We start from the raw sequence: 19,740 nt of genomic DNA on the forward strand, positions 1-19,740 counted from the left end.
ACATTTCTAATTTTAAGTGTTTTCATTTTATAAACGATTTGATTTTCTTATTCATCAAAACTTTTCTTTTTCGATCCGTTAACCGGTCCGTGTTCCGATCCGGTCCGATCCTCCATTTCATCAAAAAAATCCCACTCTAGCTAAAATGAGGTCTTTTTCCGACTTAACAGATATTTGGGCAACCTTCAGTTGTCGCAAATAAGATTTAATATCCTTCGTACAGGAAGACAAAGGAAAGAATTCACACAAGTGCTATTGGAATGCGAAGAGAACGAACAAGACAATTAGGCAGCCATAGCTTTAAGTTGCCACTCCAAAAAATCGACCAAGTAACTAGAAAAAACAACGGCGAGACTTCACCGGCTAGAAAAGACTATGTGCTTTTTTTGTTTTCTTTGTTTACTTTTCATGGCGACGGTGTTTACATTAGCCTGATTGAAGGATCTCTACCTCGAAAACAATCATGCAATCAGACTTTATAAAGGTAAAATAAAGTAAGTTTATTAAAAGTAGAATGTGGATTGACTTTCAAGATAGACTTTTATTTTTTCGAGCTCTGGGAATTTCATTTCTGAATTCATGCAAGTACATGTGACGGGAGCAGGTGACACGCCACACACCTAAATTTACATGACGGCTGTTTTTTCTCTTGAAGGAAATTAGTTTAAGTGCATCCTAAGTTTGATAATAAATTTAACAAGTACGGAAAGTAACAAATGTACAAAATATACCTCGCATACCTTGTTTTTAGCTGTTGACTTCCAGCATATAAACATGAATAGGTGTTATTAGATTTATTAGTAACTGTCAGTGAATTGTGTCAATATCTACGAATTAGTACAATTAATTCAACGCCTTACCTATGCAACTAAACATCTTTTAATATTTTTAAGCCGAAAAACAAAACATTTGGCGTCACATATACCATTACACGATTCGATTCGGCCCATTAACCAGTAGCTTGTGGTCACAAAGTGCTTAAATCAACTTTGCCTGTCACGCACTTCGGAGGAATGTGATCACGAATATTTCACAGAGGCCAAAAATTTTTTTCTTCAGAAACATAGCACTTTGATTGGATTTTACTTTGATCACATGTTGATCGACATGTAACGTTGCCCATTGGAGATATTTGCAATTAAAAAAGCCTTATTTTCGGTCTCTAAAAATTGTCGCGTGACATGGTTAATTATGAAATGCTCTCGATTCAAATCAATCCAACTTCGAACTTTCCATTGCCTAAGGTTCAAAAAATTGTCGGATAAAATGAGATTAAAATCCACCGCATTCTATCAGAGTGGGAGATCTTTTTTGAAAGTACAATTTTAGGGCTAATTTCGGGGTTTTATCCCTGGGATTTGATGTGAAAGCCCTTGTACCCCAGGGATTAAGCGGGAGCCCAAACTACTTTGGACTCTTGAATAACTTTATGACCTTAATCATCTGTGAAAGTTTGAGAGAAATCGGTGAGATGGCATGTGTCACGCCTGACTGGTCCTCTCGTGGACAGACTCTTAAATATGAGGCATAAATTATTCGGCAAAATCTGAGAGCCCATCAGAAGATGACACAACGATGAATATATCCGCCCTTACAAACATATATAAACTGGCGCGCGCAAACAGCACAGTCACACTTTAAAGATAACTTGGCAAGAGATCTTGAGTCAAAGTCGGTCGTGTTAGCATCGAAAGTACACATAAAGTTTTAGATATGCCTGGAAAGTCAGGATCCTCAGGAAACTCGGGCGAAGACAAAGGATATGATAAATTTGATAGTGGCAAGAGGAGCTGGTCTAATAAGTCTCGACAGTACAGCGTATTACTTCGGTTTCACTTTCGAAAAACTTACTTTTATTTTTTGCCTTTTTCAGGCTGCACAATCTTGTGACAAGAACGGGAAACTTGACTCAGTTTATATGCTACTGCCGCACACAATAGCTTATTTTCGCGCCTACTCCTGATATTTGAGATAACACTTAATCTATGCTACAACTGAGAAACCAAGTGAATTAAGGGTATGAGTTTCTAAAGTAACTGTGGTGCTGCGACGGTGGGATAGTATAACAGGGTAATTTAGTGTTATATACGAAGTTGATAAGGTAAATAAGCCACCATAAAGAGTTAAAAGGCTGACGATTCGAGCGTTAGCCCTTCGTCAGAGCGATAGAAGAAGAGCTCTTCGTCAAAGCTCTTTGTCAGAACGATGTAAGAAACTAAGCGACAACAGCCACGAGAAAAAATGTCCAAAAGAAGAAAAATCCAAACAGAAATGTCCGAACGTGGAGTCGAAAAACGGGAAAAACAACCAAATGTAAATAAGGACTCTGTTTCATAACTGCGTTATTTCAGCATTTTCCTTTCGAATGCTAATTTCTTTTGCGTTTGTGTTTCAGAATATGTGAAAGAAGGTGGCGACGAATGTGTACTGTTGTAAATGGTAATTTTTTACACTCTTATAAAATTGACATAAAATCGCTCTTAAACTCTTGTCTACACCCTTCTTGTAACTTGCCTATCAAACTAAATACATTTCAACTCACTTGAAAGAACTGTTAGCAAACTAGACAATTTCTTAGTGTTGATCCTCAGTTGGAAAAACCCGGGTTGTTACAACTCTTCATGCTCAATGTAAAAATACACATTTGCACGCAATTGTCTTGCAATGGACGAAGACTTCAGAAATAATTTATCGTTCATAAATAACATGATTTGTTACATTAAGGTCGGTAGTACCAAACCCTACATAATCTTAATCTGCTTGTCTTGCCTTTCAGACCCTGAAGATCACGCTTTTTGGAAGAGACGGAATGAAGCCCCTCTTCACAAGGACTGATGTTTCTCTCTTTCAAAGTTCTGGAGTTATTTACAGTTTGGACACGTTGCGCAACCACAACCACAGAATGTTTTACTCGTATTAGAAAGATGACTTAGGTTACTAATCTTTTTATGTTTGAAAAAGTTTTCGGTTTTGGAGTGCAGTGCATGAAATGGCTGGTTTTCAGATGAGCTTGTTAATTCGACTAATTTAATCAATTCACGTTACGGATTTTTTCAATTCACGTTAACTTTTTACACATCTCGGCTTGGTGCTGTTTATTTGACCTGAGTTTAATGAGAAAGCGATGTAACATCTAAGTTATAAATTCGCTAGTGAATGGCACACATCAGGAACAGATGTAAAAGACCTTACAGGGATAGACTCAATAAACATCACAAAGAAACACTGACTTGAGCTGTGTGACTTTTATCGACGGGAAAATTTTGGGCAACTTTAAAAAAAACTCAATGACCCTTAAATTCCCAAGGCATTCTCAATGATGGTATAAAATGCCAAATGTTTCAACGAGGGTTGCTCGCGTCAAAATCACGAATTACATTTTGAAAATTTGAACACGGGCACTTCAATAATGACCTAATTGAAATCAACCGATGAGGCAGTAATCGCGAAAGTAGGTTAATCTAAATGGATAATTTCAACCAAACGAGTGTGGAAATTATCGCACGCTGCGCATGAGGCTGGAAATAGTCTGAAATAAAGATGAACTGACATCTCTTCAACTATTGAGCGCGCTTTCATGATGAATGCGTATTTACATATATTTCTGCTGCGTCAATCTACCAAATTTAATAACTTACTGCGTCCAAAGGTCGCCAGAAACGGAAAGTAAAAAGTATTCATCCTTCCAGCTTCATAGAAAACTGCGCAAGTATTTGGTCGATACATCATAGCGAGAGAAGCAGCTGTTTTTTCAGAATACGCCTATGATAGGCTAAGGTATATTTTTGCAGCGAAGTCACTCTTCAAGAAAGAAAGGCTAATAGCGGCGGAAGGAAATAGTGCACATCGTGTAAGGCTAGGTGAAAGAAGAAAAGTGAAAGAAAAAAGGGCCGCGTAACTAGATCTTTCTTCCAGAAAGATCTCAAGAGAGTTTCTGTAAACTAATCTCTCGCCATCATGTAACAGATCAAGTCGTAGAAGCAGATCGAAGGATTAAAGAAAGAAATATTGGTGTTGTCACGAGGAGTAACAAAGAAAAAATCCGAGTCTTCGCGAAGAATCGAATCTCAACCCTTTCAATTCCGCGTCGTAACATAGCCTTTTCCACTGGGCCGCAGAGAACTCTATCGAAGGAGATGCCATTAAATGATCGAAAGTTTGATTGAAAAGGGTGAAAAATAAGCCGACCAAAGAAGTCAAGTATATGCACAATCCAGACGAATATCAATTTGTTTGTGTATTGTGTATGTTTCTTTTCTGAGGAGCTGTTAAACATTTCACTTCCGCGTAATCCAATTCACATGGAAGTAATCAAGCTAAATAAATTCGAAATATCTTCATCAATAACAATCTTTAAGCTCGACAACTTGGAGGCATCAAAGATTCATTTAGACGCCTTTTTTCATTAAAACAAAACCACAGACTCCTCGCAGTGATATGCAGTTCTCAATCCACTGTATTGCAGCCTTTCGTTAGTCAAACTTAAAGAGTTTACATCTATCGTAACACCCTAATAACTATGTATTTGAATTGGAAATGAACGATTTCATTCGTTAAAGTTTCGTCCAATCTAATGAAACCAGCGTTAAGTTTAAAATCTTATAGTCAAGTTTAATTTGCATTCATTTGCATTATAAGTATCAAATGATTTATATGTAGTAAAACCTTTAATCTCAAGTACATAATTTAGGTAGTCTCATTGACGACGGATTAACGTTGTCTTCAAGTCGCCGATCGAATCTAATAGCGACGCGCGGACATGACGTCACTAAAATGTCACGCGATACTAGGGTCGGACATTCGAACCGGATGTGCGGTATATTTACTGTATAATGTATGGCGAAACCAGATGATTTATCGACGAACAAAATTTGTTATATTGACTGAAAACGACGAGGTCCCTGGCTCAAAATTTACCAGCTGCCCTGAAGATTATATGGTCGATCAACTCAAGTGCTGGTTAAAGTGCAGGGGGTCAAAACAAAGTGGCAAACGTCAAGAGTTGATCACTCGTGTCAAGGACTGTATCGCCAGCGGAAATCACCATCTCCTCGATCCTGGAATTGATGGTGGAAAATGGTTGAAAGCCAAGGAGGATCGAGAACATGGAAGTAATTTAACTGACCATAAGTCGCTCGTGCCTGATCCACTAAAGAAGAACTCGAGAGTATTTCCATTGTATGACATTCCATCATTATTTAACTACAGCCACATCGTTTGTGTAGCAAAGTCACGGCTTTTAGCCGACTTCTCTTGATCATTCTCCAGCCTAGAATTTTCTATCACTTCAGCGCTATCAGAGACATAATCATTAACATGAGCCTCGTCGACAACTGGATGTGATTTGTCTAGATTCGATCCTGATTTCCTTCGTTTAGACGGAACTGCATGTCTCGCAAGTGGCGCTTTCCGCTTTGGTTTTGTAGCTTTCAAGACCTCTTTTGGCTTCAGTGTTGCCTTCAAGGGCACATCAAAATGTTGAAAACTGGACCGAGAGTGTCACGTGGAGTTTTGTATGTTTCTTAACCCCCACGAATTGAACTTTGAACTCTCGATGAAAACTCAAAAAAGGAGAATGAAAAGGAATGCGTGAAAGCTGTCTTGTATATTGTTATTCTGGAATACAGTCTTTATTCGAAGTTGTCCTGTTGTATACGTTTTATACATTTGGTGGCGAGACCCGGGAATCGAAAACCGGGATTCTACCGCTCTGAAGAACGTCTTGAAAAGAAGCAAGTGGGTGACATGTCGCAGTCGGAGAAAAAGAAATTGAAAAATCTGAGGAAATTTCGCGACGGTCATCGAAAGTTTGTCGAGAAAACTATCGAAGATGCTAAAGGGTTAATCGCTGAAGGTAATCTCGTCGAAGTGAAAAGGCTGAAATTTCTTCGAACCGCTCTTGAAACGAAGCATTCGGAGCTTCACTCGCTCGGCCGCGAAATTGTGGATCTGGTGGATGACGTTGAAGTTATTGATACCGAATTCTGTGAGAGCTGTGAGCTAATGAGCTCCATTCAGGAGTGTATTGTAGAGTTAGAATCTGTTTTGGAAGCTCAAGAAAGTGAGGGAAAGAGCCAGAAATCCCCTTCCGTGGTGCAACCTGTTTCTCCCGAAAGCGCGGGAACTTCTCAAGGTCACGTTTCGAAAGCTTTCACTCATGCAAAGTTACCCAAGCTTGAGCTGAAGAAATTCTACGGAAATCCCATGCATTGGTATCCTTTCTGGGAATCTTTCGAGTCTGCGGTTCACAAAAACCCAAATCTGTCTTCCGTAGATTGTAAGGTTGTTTCTTAACTCTTAACACCAATAGTTATGCAGAAATTACCGGAGGAATTTCGAATCGCTATCACTCGCAATCTGGAATCGGAGACATGGAATCTGAAAGATATTTTGGTTGAATTTCACAAGGAACTGCAACTGAGAGAACAATGTCTTGTCAACAACAAAGAGTTCAGATCTTCAAATCGGAGAGGTGAGTTGCCACTTTCTACATCAGCTTTGTACACTGACAGTTCAAAGGATAAGTAGTCTTCTCGTGTTTGGTGTTCATTTTGCAATCAAAACCATCAGAGTTCTAAGTGTAATGTTGTCACAAGTACTGAATCTAGAAAGGAAGTTCTTAAAAAGAAAGGCAAGTGTTTCCTTTGTCTCAAGCAAGGGCATTTGGCACGTAACTGTCAAGCTCATATGAAATTTCTTAAATGTCAAGGAGCTCACCATGTAGCAATTTGTGGTGATTCTCAATCAACCCTGGGTGGGCAAGATCAAGATAATGTGGCCAGTGTATCTACCAGTACGTATGTGGATCAGTCTAGAGGGTCTGTTTGTTGCAGACGGCAACCGCTGAAGTTGTGCGTCCAGATAATGACACTTCTTCCCTAGGTGTTCGCCTGGTATTTGACTCATGCAGTCAGAGATCTTACATAACTAAGAACCTTAAAGACAGACTGAAGTTACCAGTGATTGGTAGAGAGTCACTTCTGATTAAAACTTTTGGTGAGTCTGATGCCAGACTAAGAACATGTGCAGTTGTTCAAGTGGGTATCAAAACCATGTGTGATGCAATTGTCTACATACAAGCCTATGTGGTACCAGTCATATGTGGCCCCCTGACCCAACAACCCACAGAGTTCGCTCAGTCTAGCTGTGAACATCTGTACGGCCTCTCTTTAGCCGACAGGTGTGGTAGAGGAGATCTGCCTATCAGTATTCTCATTGGTGCTGATCATTATTGGTCATTGGTCGAAGGAACCATAGTGAGAGGTGCACTGTGGGAACCTGTTGCTCTTGCCACCAAACTAGGATATGTCCTCTCTGGCCCCACCATGATTATGTCTCACAATGACAATGGTAACACAGTGAATCTTACTGCAACACATGTTCTGAAAGTGGAAGCGAGTGTTTTCAATCGGGATGAAATTGCCTTTGAACTTAGAAAATTCTGGGACTATGAATCACTTGGGATTCGAAATGACAGTTTGTCTCTGTATGACAAATTTGTTAGCAAAGTTGAATTTACGGAGGGAAGATATCAAATACAGCTACCCTTCAAAGAAGACCATGAGCTGCTTCCAGATAATTTTGCATTGTGCAAGTCAATGACCTCGAAATTGATCACCAATCAGTTGTGGTGGAGTGGCCCTGAGGTTCTTAGGGGTGAGAAGGAGCAGTGGCCAAGTCTAAAAATGAACTCTGTTGAAGTCACAAGTAATGATTCAGATCCTCGCCTAGAACTGAAGAAGGGAAGCTGTAACAACAGCAAGAAACAGCATGACAGTTCAGTTCTTGTGAACATTGCCTCTGGAGAGGCGACTTCAGAAAATCGGCTAAATCTTGATTGCATCATTCCCTTGGAAAAGTTCAGTAGTCTTCAAAGACTGATGCGAGTCACTGCATATGTTTTGCGATTTGTCTCTAATCTCAAGCAAAGTAAAAAGAAGAAGGAATTGATTGATGGAGAAGTAACGCAAGAAGAGATGGATCAAGCAAGAGAACTTCGGATCAAGGAGGTGCAGAGATCCGTCTACAATGACAAGAACTTTAATAATAATAATAATTTACCAATTTATATAGCGCGTATTTACATGTGCTGATCAATAGCGCTTTACAATCATATGTTTAAAAGAAAACGAAAATACATTACCGTGAGAATAAAATAAACTAAGTTACAAACTATAAAAAATACTTCTTAAAAAGATAGGTTTTAAGTCGAGATTTAAAACTGTTAAGTGATGTTGCTTGACGCATATATTATGAATAGCAAAGGCCCTAAACATGAGCCTTGGGGTAACCCGCAGTTCAAGTCAAAAGGACGAGAAAGAACCCCATGTACAGAAACGCGCTGACTTCTATCAGACAAGTACGATCTAAACCAATTCAGAGCAGTCCCACGTATGCCAACCTCGTCAGATAGCCTCTCTAAAAGTATTCGATGATCAACAGTGTCAAAGGCAGCACTGAGATCCAATAAAATTAACATGGTGACATGTTGAGAGTTCATCTTTAACAAAATATCGTTCATCACCTTGATAAGTGCAGTTTCAGTGCTATGGAATTGCCTGTAAGAAGATTGAAGCGTAGGAAAAATAGCATTTGAAACCATGTGATCGTAAACTTGATTAAAAACGACTTTTTCAGTCAACTTGGATACGTATTGTAAGTTACTAACTGGTCTGTAATTTTTGTACAGCAAATCCAATCCAGGTTTCTTCAAGATAGGATTAATAAGCCCACATTTCCAATCATCCGCAAATTCTCCAAATTAAAATTCAAACTTTGACCAGGTCAAGATCTCGTTATCGCTGTTTACGGATGACAAGGGAATCTTGAGGTGTGGTGGTCGTCTTAAAAATGCCCCGATTCCATATGATGCTCGTTGTCCGATATTCCTTTCAAGATGTTCACGATTCACCTACCTGGTTATCAATGACTGTCACTTCAAGGTTCTCCACAATGGTGTGAGGGATACACTCATAGAACTAAGATCAAGATTCTGGGTGACGAAAGGGAGGCAAACAGTGAAAACTGCGATCGGAAACTGTTCTGTTTGTAAGAAGTTACAGGGGAGAAGCTATGCAGTTCCTCCTCCCCCTCCTCTTCCTGAATTTCGGTTGAGTGATGAGTTTGCATTTACACGTGTTGGAGTGGACTTCGCAGGGCCCATATATGTCAAGGATGCATTTACAAAGAAGGGAGATATGAATAAGGTCTACATAGCTTTGTTCACATGCGCCGCAACCCGAGCTGTTCATCTCGAACTTGTTCCAAATCTAAGTGCAGAGAGTTTTATCAGAGCCCTTGCTCGCTTTAAAGGAAGAAGAGGAATTCCCGTCTTGATTGTCAGTGACAATGGGAAAACTTTTAAGGATTCAAGAGTGCAGGCCCAGTGTCAGCGTGATGGCACACAGTGGAAGTTCAACGTTGAAGCAGCCCCTTGGTGGGGTGGGTTTTTTGAACGGCTGGTAAAATCGGTCAAGTTGAGTTTGAAGAAGTGTATACGAAATGCTCGGTTAAACTATGATGAGCTATCTACTGTCCTTGTGGAAGTCGAAGCGGCCTTGAACTCACGACCCTTGACATATGTCTTCGATGAAATGGAGGAACCATTAACACCTTCGCACCTGATTGTGGGCCGAATTCTGGATTACTTCTGGAACCGATGGCGGTCAGAATATCTCACACAACTTAGAGAATACCATCGCTATTCTAAGAGAGCAAACTCTCTCCGTAAAGTGCAAGTGGGAGATATTGTGTGTCTACATGACAATAAGATCCCGAGACAGCTGTGGCGCCTTGTAAAGATCGAACGATTACTTCCAGGACGAGATGGTCGAGTTCGAAGTGCAGTAGTAAGAGTTAAGTCTGGTAATTCACCAACTGCAGAATGGAGACGCCCATTGCAGAGGCTCTATCCTTTGGAAGTGAAGTTGGACACTGAAGCTGCCAATCCTGTGCCCCAAGCGGCAAATGTTCCTGTTAGAGTAGTGAGGGACGAGGATGTCCCAGTTGTTGTCGTGAATTCTGATTAAGATAGATTTATTAAGTTGACTCTGTCATGTTATGATTTGTATTCGTAAGATTAATTGAACTTTGAACTCTGAACTTTGATTGATGATATCAATCAACGCGGGGGAGTGTGTTGAAAACTGGACCGAGAGTGTCACGTGGATTTTTGTATGTTTCTTACCCCCCACGAATTGAACTTTAACTCTTGATGAAAACTCAAAAAAGGAAAATGAAAAGGAAAGCGTGAAAGCTGTCTTGTATATTGTTATTCTGGAATAGTCTTTATTCGAAGTTGTCCTGTTGTATACGTTTTATACAGGCCCTGCCTCTCCCGGCCAATTCAAGTAGCATATATAGGTGTATTTTGTTACTTTGTCTACGGTAAAATCTTTACCTCGACCGCAAGCATTAACCCATCGAAGGCATCTCTGGAGTCCTTGAGACTTCTTCGGGAACGGTAAAAATATCGGTTTCCTTTCCTGTAATCTCTTCTTTAAAGCAGGATGAAGAAATTGAGGAAATCTAGAATCACTTTTACACTCTCCCCAACAGCAGTGTTTTGTTGCGACCATTTGCAGCATAAAATATCCAACAACACATAGATTTTCTTCCTGTCGAATTATTGTACTTTCAGCAATGTTTGTCCGACCTTTGCTGGGGGTCCAAAAGTGACGTAATCTATTTTTAGTACGTCCGCGCGTCGCTATTAAGCTTTAGCTAAAATGCATGCGATCAAAAACCGTTTCCCATTTGAGTTTTGGAATGTAATTTTTTTTTGGATGACAAACTGCAGTTACCAGTATATATCTTTAATTACGGAGGTCAGTAAGGAAATTAACCAATGTTTTTTAAAACACTTGCACACAGCCATTGTTTTGCTCCATAAATCATTTATTTTTACAGGCTCTCGGTACGATCTTCGTCGCCTTGTTTACTGTGACGCACAAATCGTGCAGCACCTATAATTGTTGGTGCACCTATAATTCGTGTTTAAACCTCACGAACGCGGAGTAACTGTTTATGTCCCCCCTTTATTCCACCAGTCCCCCTTCCAAAGAAATGTGAGCGCGCTTTCTTTTCTCTCTTCCCAGCCTACTTGTGACACAAATAGGCCGCTGCGGAGGAGAGAGTGTAAACAGCCATTTCAAGAAAGGTTGTCGTACAAGAGCGTAAAACCGTGCGCTACAATACCGACAGGTTGTATGGGCAACGGTTATTTGCTTTTGTTTGATCGCAGCTCACAATCTAAGCCGGAAGGAAGGAGAATCCATGAACATGCTCTCTATTGCGTTGAAGCAACGAGAACTTCGACCAAGCAGTTGTAAATTACTTTAACCCATAAAGCCATTTGGTATTGTCACATACGCTTTTAAGCTTTTGTCGGATGAATATCTCGAAACAGTTGTATCCCTATAAAGTGGATTTACAAAGCTACGGAACCTAATACGATCTATATTTTCAACCGTCACCACCATTTAGTACACCAGCGTTGAAGACTACATCATCGGAAAATGAAATTTCTTTACTCGCGGTCCAATGGGAACAAACAGGGTTAGAATTGTTCTGACTTATACTAATAACACGCGCTTGATATAGAATGAAATAGAAATCAAAACTTTATGAGTGCGGCTGGAAGTATTGCGAGTTCACTCTACCGACGTCCCGTTTGCCGTCATGTCTCAAACTGGAGGTTTTTAATCCTTTAAATAGTCGAATTGTGTGCTCTTTATCGACAGACGGTGACACTATTTTTTAAAGAATAATAACAGCAGCGGCGGAAAAAAAAGTTAAAATGCCATTCATTGTCCAATGAAATAAGCTTCCAAAGCACAGATAATAAACCAAATATAACCTAACCTTTGAAAAGGGTGTAGTAAGTCTCCAACGCAATAAACATCGTGCGTTGTAGATCGCATAATTTTGATCTACTGTAAGTGAACACAGATCCTTAATTCTCAAACCACATCCATCTCCGGAAAAGTAACAGGCAAAGTCAATCGGTTGAATATACTTGAAAAACTAGAGAGGGTAAAGGACCGTGCACTTAGGTATGACTTGTATTTATAGCAAAGACCCTTCATTAAGAAAGAATGCTCAATTTGATTGGTCTACAAAACACATTGAAGGGTCGTCTCACCCAAAATATGTTAATTACGCTAGACAGATGTTTTCAAAAGAAGACACCCACCACTACAGCTAATTCATTTCAAGTAAAGAACACGCATCGTAATTAAAGGGGCACAAATATGCTTTGATACCTAAAGTAAGATGTACAAAACATGTTCTAAGGTCTCTTCGTTACTTCGCCGCTGTAAGGACTTGGAATTCGCTGCCGGAGATGATACGCGCCATGGCCGGCACAAGAGAAATTTAAAACTGGATTCCAGACACGCAATTTACATCTAAATTATGAGGTAATCATATTACTTATTAGAGTTTTATATCTTTTATCGTGGAATAAACCCTCCCCCCCGGGGGGCAATGAATTATCGGCCAAGTATCAGTGAAGTGTCGGTCAAGTATCGGTGAAGTACCGGTGAAGTATCGGTCATGTATCGGTCAAGTATCGGTCATGTATCGGTCAAGCATCGGTTGTGAGTCGGTCAAGTATCGGTCAAGTGTCGGTTAAGTATCGGTCAAGTATCGGTTAAGTGTCGGTCAAGTATCGGTCAAGTGTCGGTCAAGTACCGGTCATGAATCGGTCAAGTATCGGTCAAGTATCGGTCGTGTATCGGTCAAGTATCGGTCGTGAATCGGTCAAGTATCGGTCAAGTGTCGGTCAAGTATCGGTCAAGTGTCGGTCATGTATCGGTCAAGTATCGGTCGTGAATCGGTCAAGTATCGGTCATGTATCGGTCAAGTATCGGTCATGTATCGGTCAAGTATCGGTCATGTATCAGTCAAGTATCGGTCAAGTATCGGTCTTGTATCGGTCATGTATCGGTCATGTATCGGTCATGTATCGATGGTTTAAGACTATATCGGTCGACACATTTATCGGTCGACTATCGACCGAAAGTCGGTCGACTATCGACCGAAAGTCGGTCGACAGTCGACCGATAGTCGACCGATATGTCGACCGAGTCCACCTATAGTACACATGATCCGTAAATTCTACGTGTAAGAAACACAGGCTTAGCCATTTTCTCCATTTGCTGACCATGCTGCCAACCTTTTCCTTGTCAGGGGTGAAAATACCGATAAAAAGAAATATCCTTTTCATAAGTGGTGTGGCCTTGTTGGAGAAATAAGATCTCTTCTGCCACAAGAAGTTCCACTATTGGCCTTGACTGCAACTGCTACAACAGCCACCAGAAAGAAAATCATGGAGCTCTTTAGTTTCAAACAAGGTATTCAAATCATTGTCAGCCCAAATAGGAAGAATGTGAAATTGGTTGTTAAAAGGTAACAAGTGACATTGTTTGTAATTTTTCTTGGTTGGCTGAGGAGGTTAGCACTAAAGGGGTTGAATGTCCAAGAACTTTGATTTATGTTAGAAATCATCAGACTGGTGGAGAACTTTATAACTTTTTCATTAACACCCTACAAGATAAAGCCTACCGGCCCACAAGTTCCCTGAAAAAATCAGCAAATAGGATGATTGCAATGTATCACAGTGGAACAACATTAAAAAAATCCAGCAGCATGTCTTATCATCCTTGAAATATCCACATGGCAGTGTTCGAATCATCATTGCAACCAGTGCTCTTGGTCGGGTTATTAATTATGGTCCTCCAAACAATATTGACGCATATGTGCAGGCATTTGGCAGAGTAGGTAGGGTTTCTCTTTCATGGTCGTCAACTTCAACTCTGTGAACCAGAGATGCTGAATTTTGTTAAGCATACAACTTGTCAAAGGGAAAACATTCTAGCTTCTTTTGATGACACTGGTGAAAACAGTGAAGTGATTCCAAAACACTTATGTTGTGACATTTGTGAAAATGACTGTTAGTGTGGAGAGACAGAATGTCAAGGGAACACAGAAAGCATGACTTTCCTGATTTCCAAGGTAACAGAACTAACATCAAACCTACAAGTATGAGATGTAACAGAAAGTGAGAAAGAAAAACCTAGAAACCTGCTAAAGGAATGCCAGGATGAAATGAGACAGGAATTTCAACAGCCAAATCTTCACTGCCTGTATTCTAGTGTTGACAAACTCACTTGTTTCTCAGACTGTCTTTTAAATAATTGATCATTGAGATAAACTTAATTCTGTGGAAAGTATTTTAGAGACACTTTCTGTATGGAATGCTGACCATGCCATCAAGGTTTTTGATTGTCTCAAAAAAGTATTTGAAGATCTACAATAATTATTGCTAGATGAGTAAGATTTTACTTTAAGATATAGGAAATTTTAAGTTTACACATGTAGTTTTAGTTATTGTAGGATTAGTCATTAAAAATATTTGCAGACAAAGATAGTTACTTTAAAACATGTATTAATCTCTCAGGAGTTTCAGGACATTTCTGTATGATGTAAGATGTTTTCTAGGCATTACATGCATATGCTTCAAAAGCATATAACTTTTTCTAACTTGGTGGCTCCTAAAGGAGCCATTTGTACAAAGTTGACTGTACTCATAGATTTGGTCTTTAAATTGCAGCAGCAGCACCTGGGCATGTTGCACATCATTTGAATGTATCTCCTTAACCATTTCCGGCAAACTACCTCCAGCTTCCCCACTGAGTTTCCTTAGTAAGTGCTGGGCACCAGGTCAAGGTCCCTTTTTAAAGTAGTTCAATCCTGGTATGGATTGACCCAGGTTTTCTTATGTTTGTTTATCCAGATACTAAGATCCTTAAAATCTAGAGCTGAAATTGGGTCTTTAGGAGGTGTTCCTATTCCCTGGTGTGTTCTCCCTGGAATTTCCTTCAAAGCATTCACTTGCTGCAAAGTTGTATCAACCTCAAAAATGTCTTTATCCTTTCTCCTCTTGTGTTTAGGAGGCTGCATCTGCAAATCAATTCCATGGTCAAAATTACAAATAGTTTCTTTGACTGGATTTGATGCTCTGCTATAGATTTGGGCAGAACTGAAATTTAAGTTGGCTCCATGTGCACACATAAGCTCTTTTGTTTCCTTGATATTGTGTTCCATCACTTGATTGCTAGATTTCTCCCTATCCCACCCTTCAGGTTAATGGTGCAATTCCATCAAAGGGAATGAGCTTCTCTGGGTGTCAGCAGTGCATTGAGTTGGGCATGTAGATGTATGGCAGCTAAGGCATACTTCATCCTCCCACACACTTTAAACATCAGCATCAGGAACTTCCAAATGTGCTCCGTTCTTCTACCATCTCCTTCTTTTTTACTGAATCCCTGAAGTCTCTTAGAAGAAGTCCTGTCTTAAGGATGTTGTGGGAGTAGTTGAATATGCTATTCTCCTTTCTTGGATTTGGTGGGCTCCTGTCTGGACTTTGTTCTTGAATTCTGATTCTATGAACATTGAATTCACGGTTATCACACCTCTTTTCCTGGATATATACTTGTTGCATACCTGCATGTTAGATACCTGCATTTGTACCTTGGCTGACACTGGTCATCCTGACTCTGTATTGCATCTTCTAACAGCAATTCTTCTGGCTGAACATGTAGGAGTACAAACTTGTCTACCATTTCTCCTACATTCTCAAACAGGGAAGAGCCCTCTGGACCTGTGGCATTTTTGGAAGGAGTTCCATCTCGAGTTGTCATTCCAAAATACTTGATGGCAGCATAATCCACATACCCATCTAGAACTGTACTGAAGAATGACTCGCATCCATGATAAGATTTGTTCACCATCAACATCTTTTCTAGATCTGTTCAATCGGCATTTAAGATGAAACAAGGTGCCTGGGTCTCCTACATTATCTGACTTGTACATATAATCAAAAATCATCTAAAAATGACAAAAAAATTATTTACATTTTAGAATTACATGTTTGTTGCTTGTGACCAGAATTATTTCAGAATCTGTAAAGCATGATAAGCAAACAGCACCAAGTCTATAGGTTGGGTCGCAGAAATTTGATTTGCAGCAGCAAAATAATTTTTATGACTGTTTACAGCTGGCTAGTTCAGAAGTGAATAGCAAGTACTATTTACTCAGCAGCCCACGAGACAAAATCATATGTCAAGAGTTTCATTTCTGACCATTTTTCAGTATAGAGAAATAAACCTATTTTATTGGTATCTTTGTGGTACATACTAAAACAATTTACTGGATATTTACTGAGCCGCATCGTGGCCTAGTAAATATCCACCACTATTCACCTCCACTTTGGTTATTATTTTAATATGTTGCCTAATTGTAGCTCTTGCAGAAATTAATATCTCTGCAAGTTTTTCACCAGGATTTAATAATAATGCTGGCAAAGGTTACTGCAATAAAAACCAACCTGGAGCACATTCATTTCACAATGAAAGTCTTCATGCTTCAAGATAAGTCCTTCAAGCCTTCAAAAGGGGTGTCTGAGTCAGAAACTGCTGCAGTGGCACTAATACCACATTCAACTGTTAAATGGTCACCACCAAATGTGACTTTGTGGAGGATCTTGTATTGTTCTCTTTGATCTTTGGCACATACTCCATGTTGCAGTGCTGTAAGATTTCAAGCATTTCATGGCTTTTGTTCTCATTCTTATCAAGAAGGCCAAGGTGCATCTGTTGAGCAATAAAAAAACTGATTGGTAAATACATTTAAACAGTGTATAGCAAAACCAGAAGGCAATAATGAGAAACGATACTAGAATTATTTGATTGTTTCATAGTTAAAATGTAACTTTTAATATGTATTTTAACATCAAGAACATTGATAGTCTTAAATTATTACTCCTAAACAGTGACTGATAGAATCATGTAATGCAGCAACTCCCTTTAATTGTTGTGGATCAACAAGTACAGTGGACCTCTAGCAGTTTTGATAATTTCATTTATAGATGAGCTTGTTTGTAACTAATATCCTAATGACTTACTAATGGAGTTTCTTTTCTCATCTCTTTGCTGAATTGGTGAGGGATATGACCTGGAACAAGTCTTGAAATTTTTTAAAGTAGTTGCAATGTTAAACCAGAATCCGCAACACCAAAATAATGTAGTCTGCATGTAAATTTGAATGTTTCTCGAGTGAGGGAAGGAAACTTGAATTAGGTAAATCCAGGACAGGTCTTATTGGCTTACTATCAACCAAATGCCAGCAGCTAACTCTGTTCCTGTAACAGAGCACATTAAACCATTTAATCCATAATCAATGGGCAAATCACTGCTGCTGTCTGAAGTTATCTCCAGGTTTTCTATCATGACTGTTTCCTCCTTCTTCCACCTCAGATAATGATATTTCTGATGAATCACTGCAGCTATCAGTGTACTCAGGTACTGATGAAGCACTGCTAAGGTCAACTAATATAATAACCAAAAAAACTTCCAATAAGAAAGTTGTAATATATATTTTCAGAGATTGTAGATAAAGCACAAGTTAGGGAGGAAATGGCAACTCATAAGTTACACATATACAAGTTGCAATAGTTGACTATTGGTGACCATCAATTTTAGATGACAAATTTCTTTAAATTTTTTTTATGGTTAAAGTACATATGTACTTTAGGATTTTTCTTTCCAATCAAGGATAGTCTCTTCAGCATCAAATATCTGCAAAATCCTAGTGGCTATTTTTTCTAACTATTGAAGGTCCAAAATATGAGATATTTTAACAACTAAAATAAGTAATAAATTTATGTTAATTGTATTCACTTATACTTGCTTACATGGTGCAGCTGCAGTGGACTCAGAACAGTTATGATATAGAGGAGTTCTGGTCTGAGAAAATACATTGTGGAAGTAGATAGCAACAAATGAGTTCAGCAAAGGTGACATGCAATGGTGTGCCAAGGAGTGAGCAGACCTTCCTTATTTCTCACAGTTAGTTTAACTAGGAAGGGGCATCTAATTTTAATGATATGTAATGTTCAAGTCTCATCTGCATCAGTGACATTGTTTGAAGTAATGTTATGAGGAGTATCTGAGAACATCATTAACATTTTTTTTTCTACTCACCACTGAAATAAACTTGATCTTGAGGGCCATTCATTATCACTCTTTGTTCATCAAGGTTGTGCTCTAAGGAAAATTTCAGGGAGCCCTTTCGGGCTCCCAAGCGTTTTAGCTTGGGTGCCCAGGCCTAAAAGATGGTCGCCCAAATCAACATTTCGGGGAGCCCTTTGGGCTCCCAAACATTTTAGCTGAGGTGCCCGGGCCTCCTAGTTGGTCGCCCAAATTAATAAATCAGTCAGTTAATTATTAAAAATTAAACAAACTGTTTTCGTAACGAGTCAAATAGAACTATGTGCATTTATTTATTGTTTTTATGTTCATGAAACATCGTATCCTTTGACCTCCTGAAAACCTATCATCACTTATAGTCAAATAATTATTTAATTCACACTTACAGAAGCAGTGCAAAACTATTTTTTGAAAAATGAATAGTATACATATACCAAAGATAATCTGATAAACCTAAAACTGTCTCATTGAAGTTCAATTCAAAGCATTATGTAAGCTTAGCAAAACACTATTTAAAATATTAAATTAGCATAGAAGAGCGACTCCCGTGTTTATTCAGCGATTTATTAATCACCGACCGTACTTTACGCCTATCAGAGCAGAAGTAACAACTTCTTTTGAAAAACTAGCTGATGAGCCATCCCAATTTAAAGGAAAAATTTTAATGCTATTGGAAAAGCCGTTAAAATCGAAAACTGTGCAGCTAGTCAAGTTCAAAGTCAAGGATTATGCTACATGTGAATTGACGTGGAACGACCTTTGAACATCAACGCGCGCCCGATGGAACAACATTTTCTTTTAAAAGAACGACTCCCGTGTTCATTTAGCGATTTATTAATCGTCGACCGTACTTTACGCCTGTCAGAGCAGAAGTAACAATTGCTTTTCAAAAACTAACTAACGAGCCATCCTAATTTAAAGGAAAAGTTATAATACTATTTGGAAAAGCGGTTAAAATCGAAAACTGTGCAGCTTGTCACGATCAAAGTCGATGATTATGTTACACGTAAATTCACGTGGAACGACCTTTGAATATCAACGCGCGCCCGATTGAACAACATTTTCTTTTTTTTTTTTTTGACTGTAAATCAAGAAACCAACACCAGCCAGTCGCCCGGCCGGGCGACCAAGAAAATATTTTCAGTCGCCTGAGGCCAAATGTTAGTCGCCTCAGGCGACCGGGCGCCGTTAGAGCACAGCCTTGGTTCATTAGGAACAGTTAAATGATTCTGAGAAACAGCTGAACCCTGCATGGAGGACATACCATTACCTTTAACACTCATCTTATTTTCAACTGGCTTTCCCTAATTCACAAATAATTATAGGGTTAGGAGTCAGAAGAAATGGATGTTAATTCTTGGTTGAAACTTTTAACCTAGAAACATTGTTTACTGATGAATAACATGCACCACAAAGTTAACATAATCTGACATTTGAAAGAACTAGATCTTGCAAAATGGTCCCACAAAGACAGGGTGACTAAATCACACATATGTGTAAATTTATTAACAAACAAAAAAAAATACCTAAGTATGTGCACCTGCTGTTGATCGCTAAATAAGGACGTTGAGCAAAAAAGAGGAATTTTTGGCACTATGAGCATTAGTCATAATTTTTTTGCCATAAAATTCTTAAGAGGCTGTCTCTCTTATTTCCACCCGGTCAATTTTGCGTCAAAAATAATTTTGCC

At 39.1% G+C, this 19,740-nt stretch overlaps 2 protein-coding genes and 1 long non-coding RNA gene across 3 annotated transcripts; 2 read left to right on the forward strand and 1 right to left on the reverse strand.

Moving 5' to 3' along the window:
- The first annotated feature begins 6,312 nt into the window (after positions 1-6,312).
- LOC136281883 (uncharacterized) lies at positions 6,313-10,028 on the forward strand. Its single transcript, XM_066168921.1, has 3 exons — positions 6,313-6,472; positions 6,883-8,009; positions 8,784-10,028. Exons 1-3 carry the CDS (start codon positions 6,313-6,315, stop codon positions 10,026-10,028), a joined length of 2,532 nt encoding a protein of 843 aa, XP_066025018.1.
- A 2,386-nt stretch (positions 10,029-12,414) lies between these two features.
- On the forward strand, positions 12,415-14,751 carry LOC136281884 (probable ATP-dependent DNA helicase RecS). Its single transcript, XM_066168922.1, is given in 4 exon segments — positions 12,415-12,419; positions 13,192-13,410; positions 13,503-13,623; positions 13,626-14,751. Coding segments are annotated over 4 exon segments (543 nt in total). The 3' UTR covers positions 13,824-14,751.
- A 366-nt stretch (positions 14,752-15,117) lies between these two features.
- On the reverse strand, positions 15,118-19,286 carry LOC136282010 (uncharacterized). The gene is made up of 4 exons (XR_010718035.1): positions 18,045-19,286; positions 16,967-17,203; positions 16,391-16,655; positions 15,118-15,891 (listed from the first exon to the last, which is right to left on the reverse strand). It is a non-coding gene; the product is annotated as an uncharacterized lncRNA (long non-coding RNA).
- Between the last annotated feature and the right edge of the window lie 454 nt (positions 19,287-19,740).

Source organism: Pocillopora verrucosa, chromosome 6 (genome assembly GCF_036669915.1).
Source record: "Pocillopora verrucosa isolate sample1 chromosome 6, ASM3666991v2, whole genome shotgun sequence".
In the NCBI taxonomy this organism is placed as follows: Eukaryota; Metazoa; Cnidaria; class Anthozoa; order Scleractinia; family Pocilloporidae; genus Pocillopora; species Pocillopora verrucosa.

Bases quoted from the DNA above. Each gene is read 5' to 3' on its own strand.
- LOC136281883 (XM_066168921.1), top strand. From the start codon at position 6,313: ATGCAGAAATTACCGGAGGAATTTCGAATCGCTATCACTCGCAATCTG. The intron at 6,473-6,882 runs GTGAGTTGCCAC...CTTCTTCCCTAG, and splicing joins CAGATCTTCAAATCGGAGAG to GTGTTCGCCTGGTATTTGAC. The intron at 8,010-8,783 runs GTGCAGAGATCC...AACTTTGACCAG, and splicing joins GAGAACTTCGGATCAAGGAG to GTCAAGATCTCGTTATCGCT.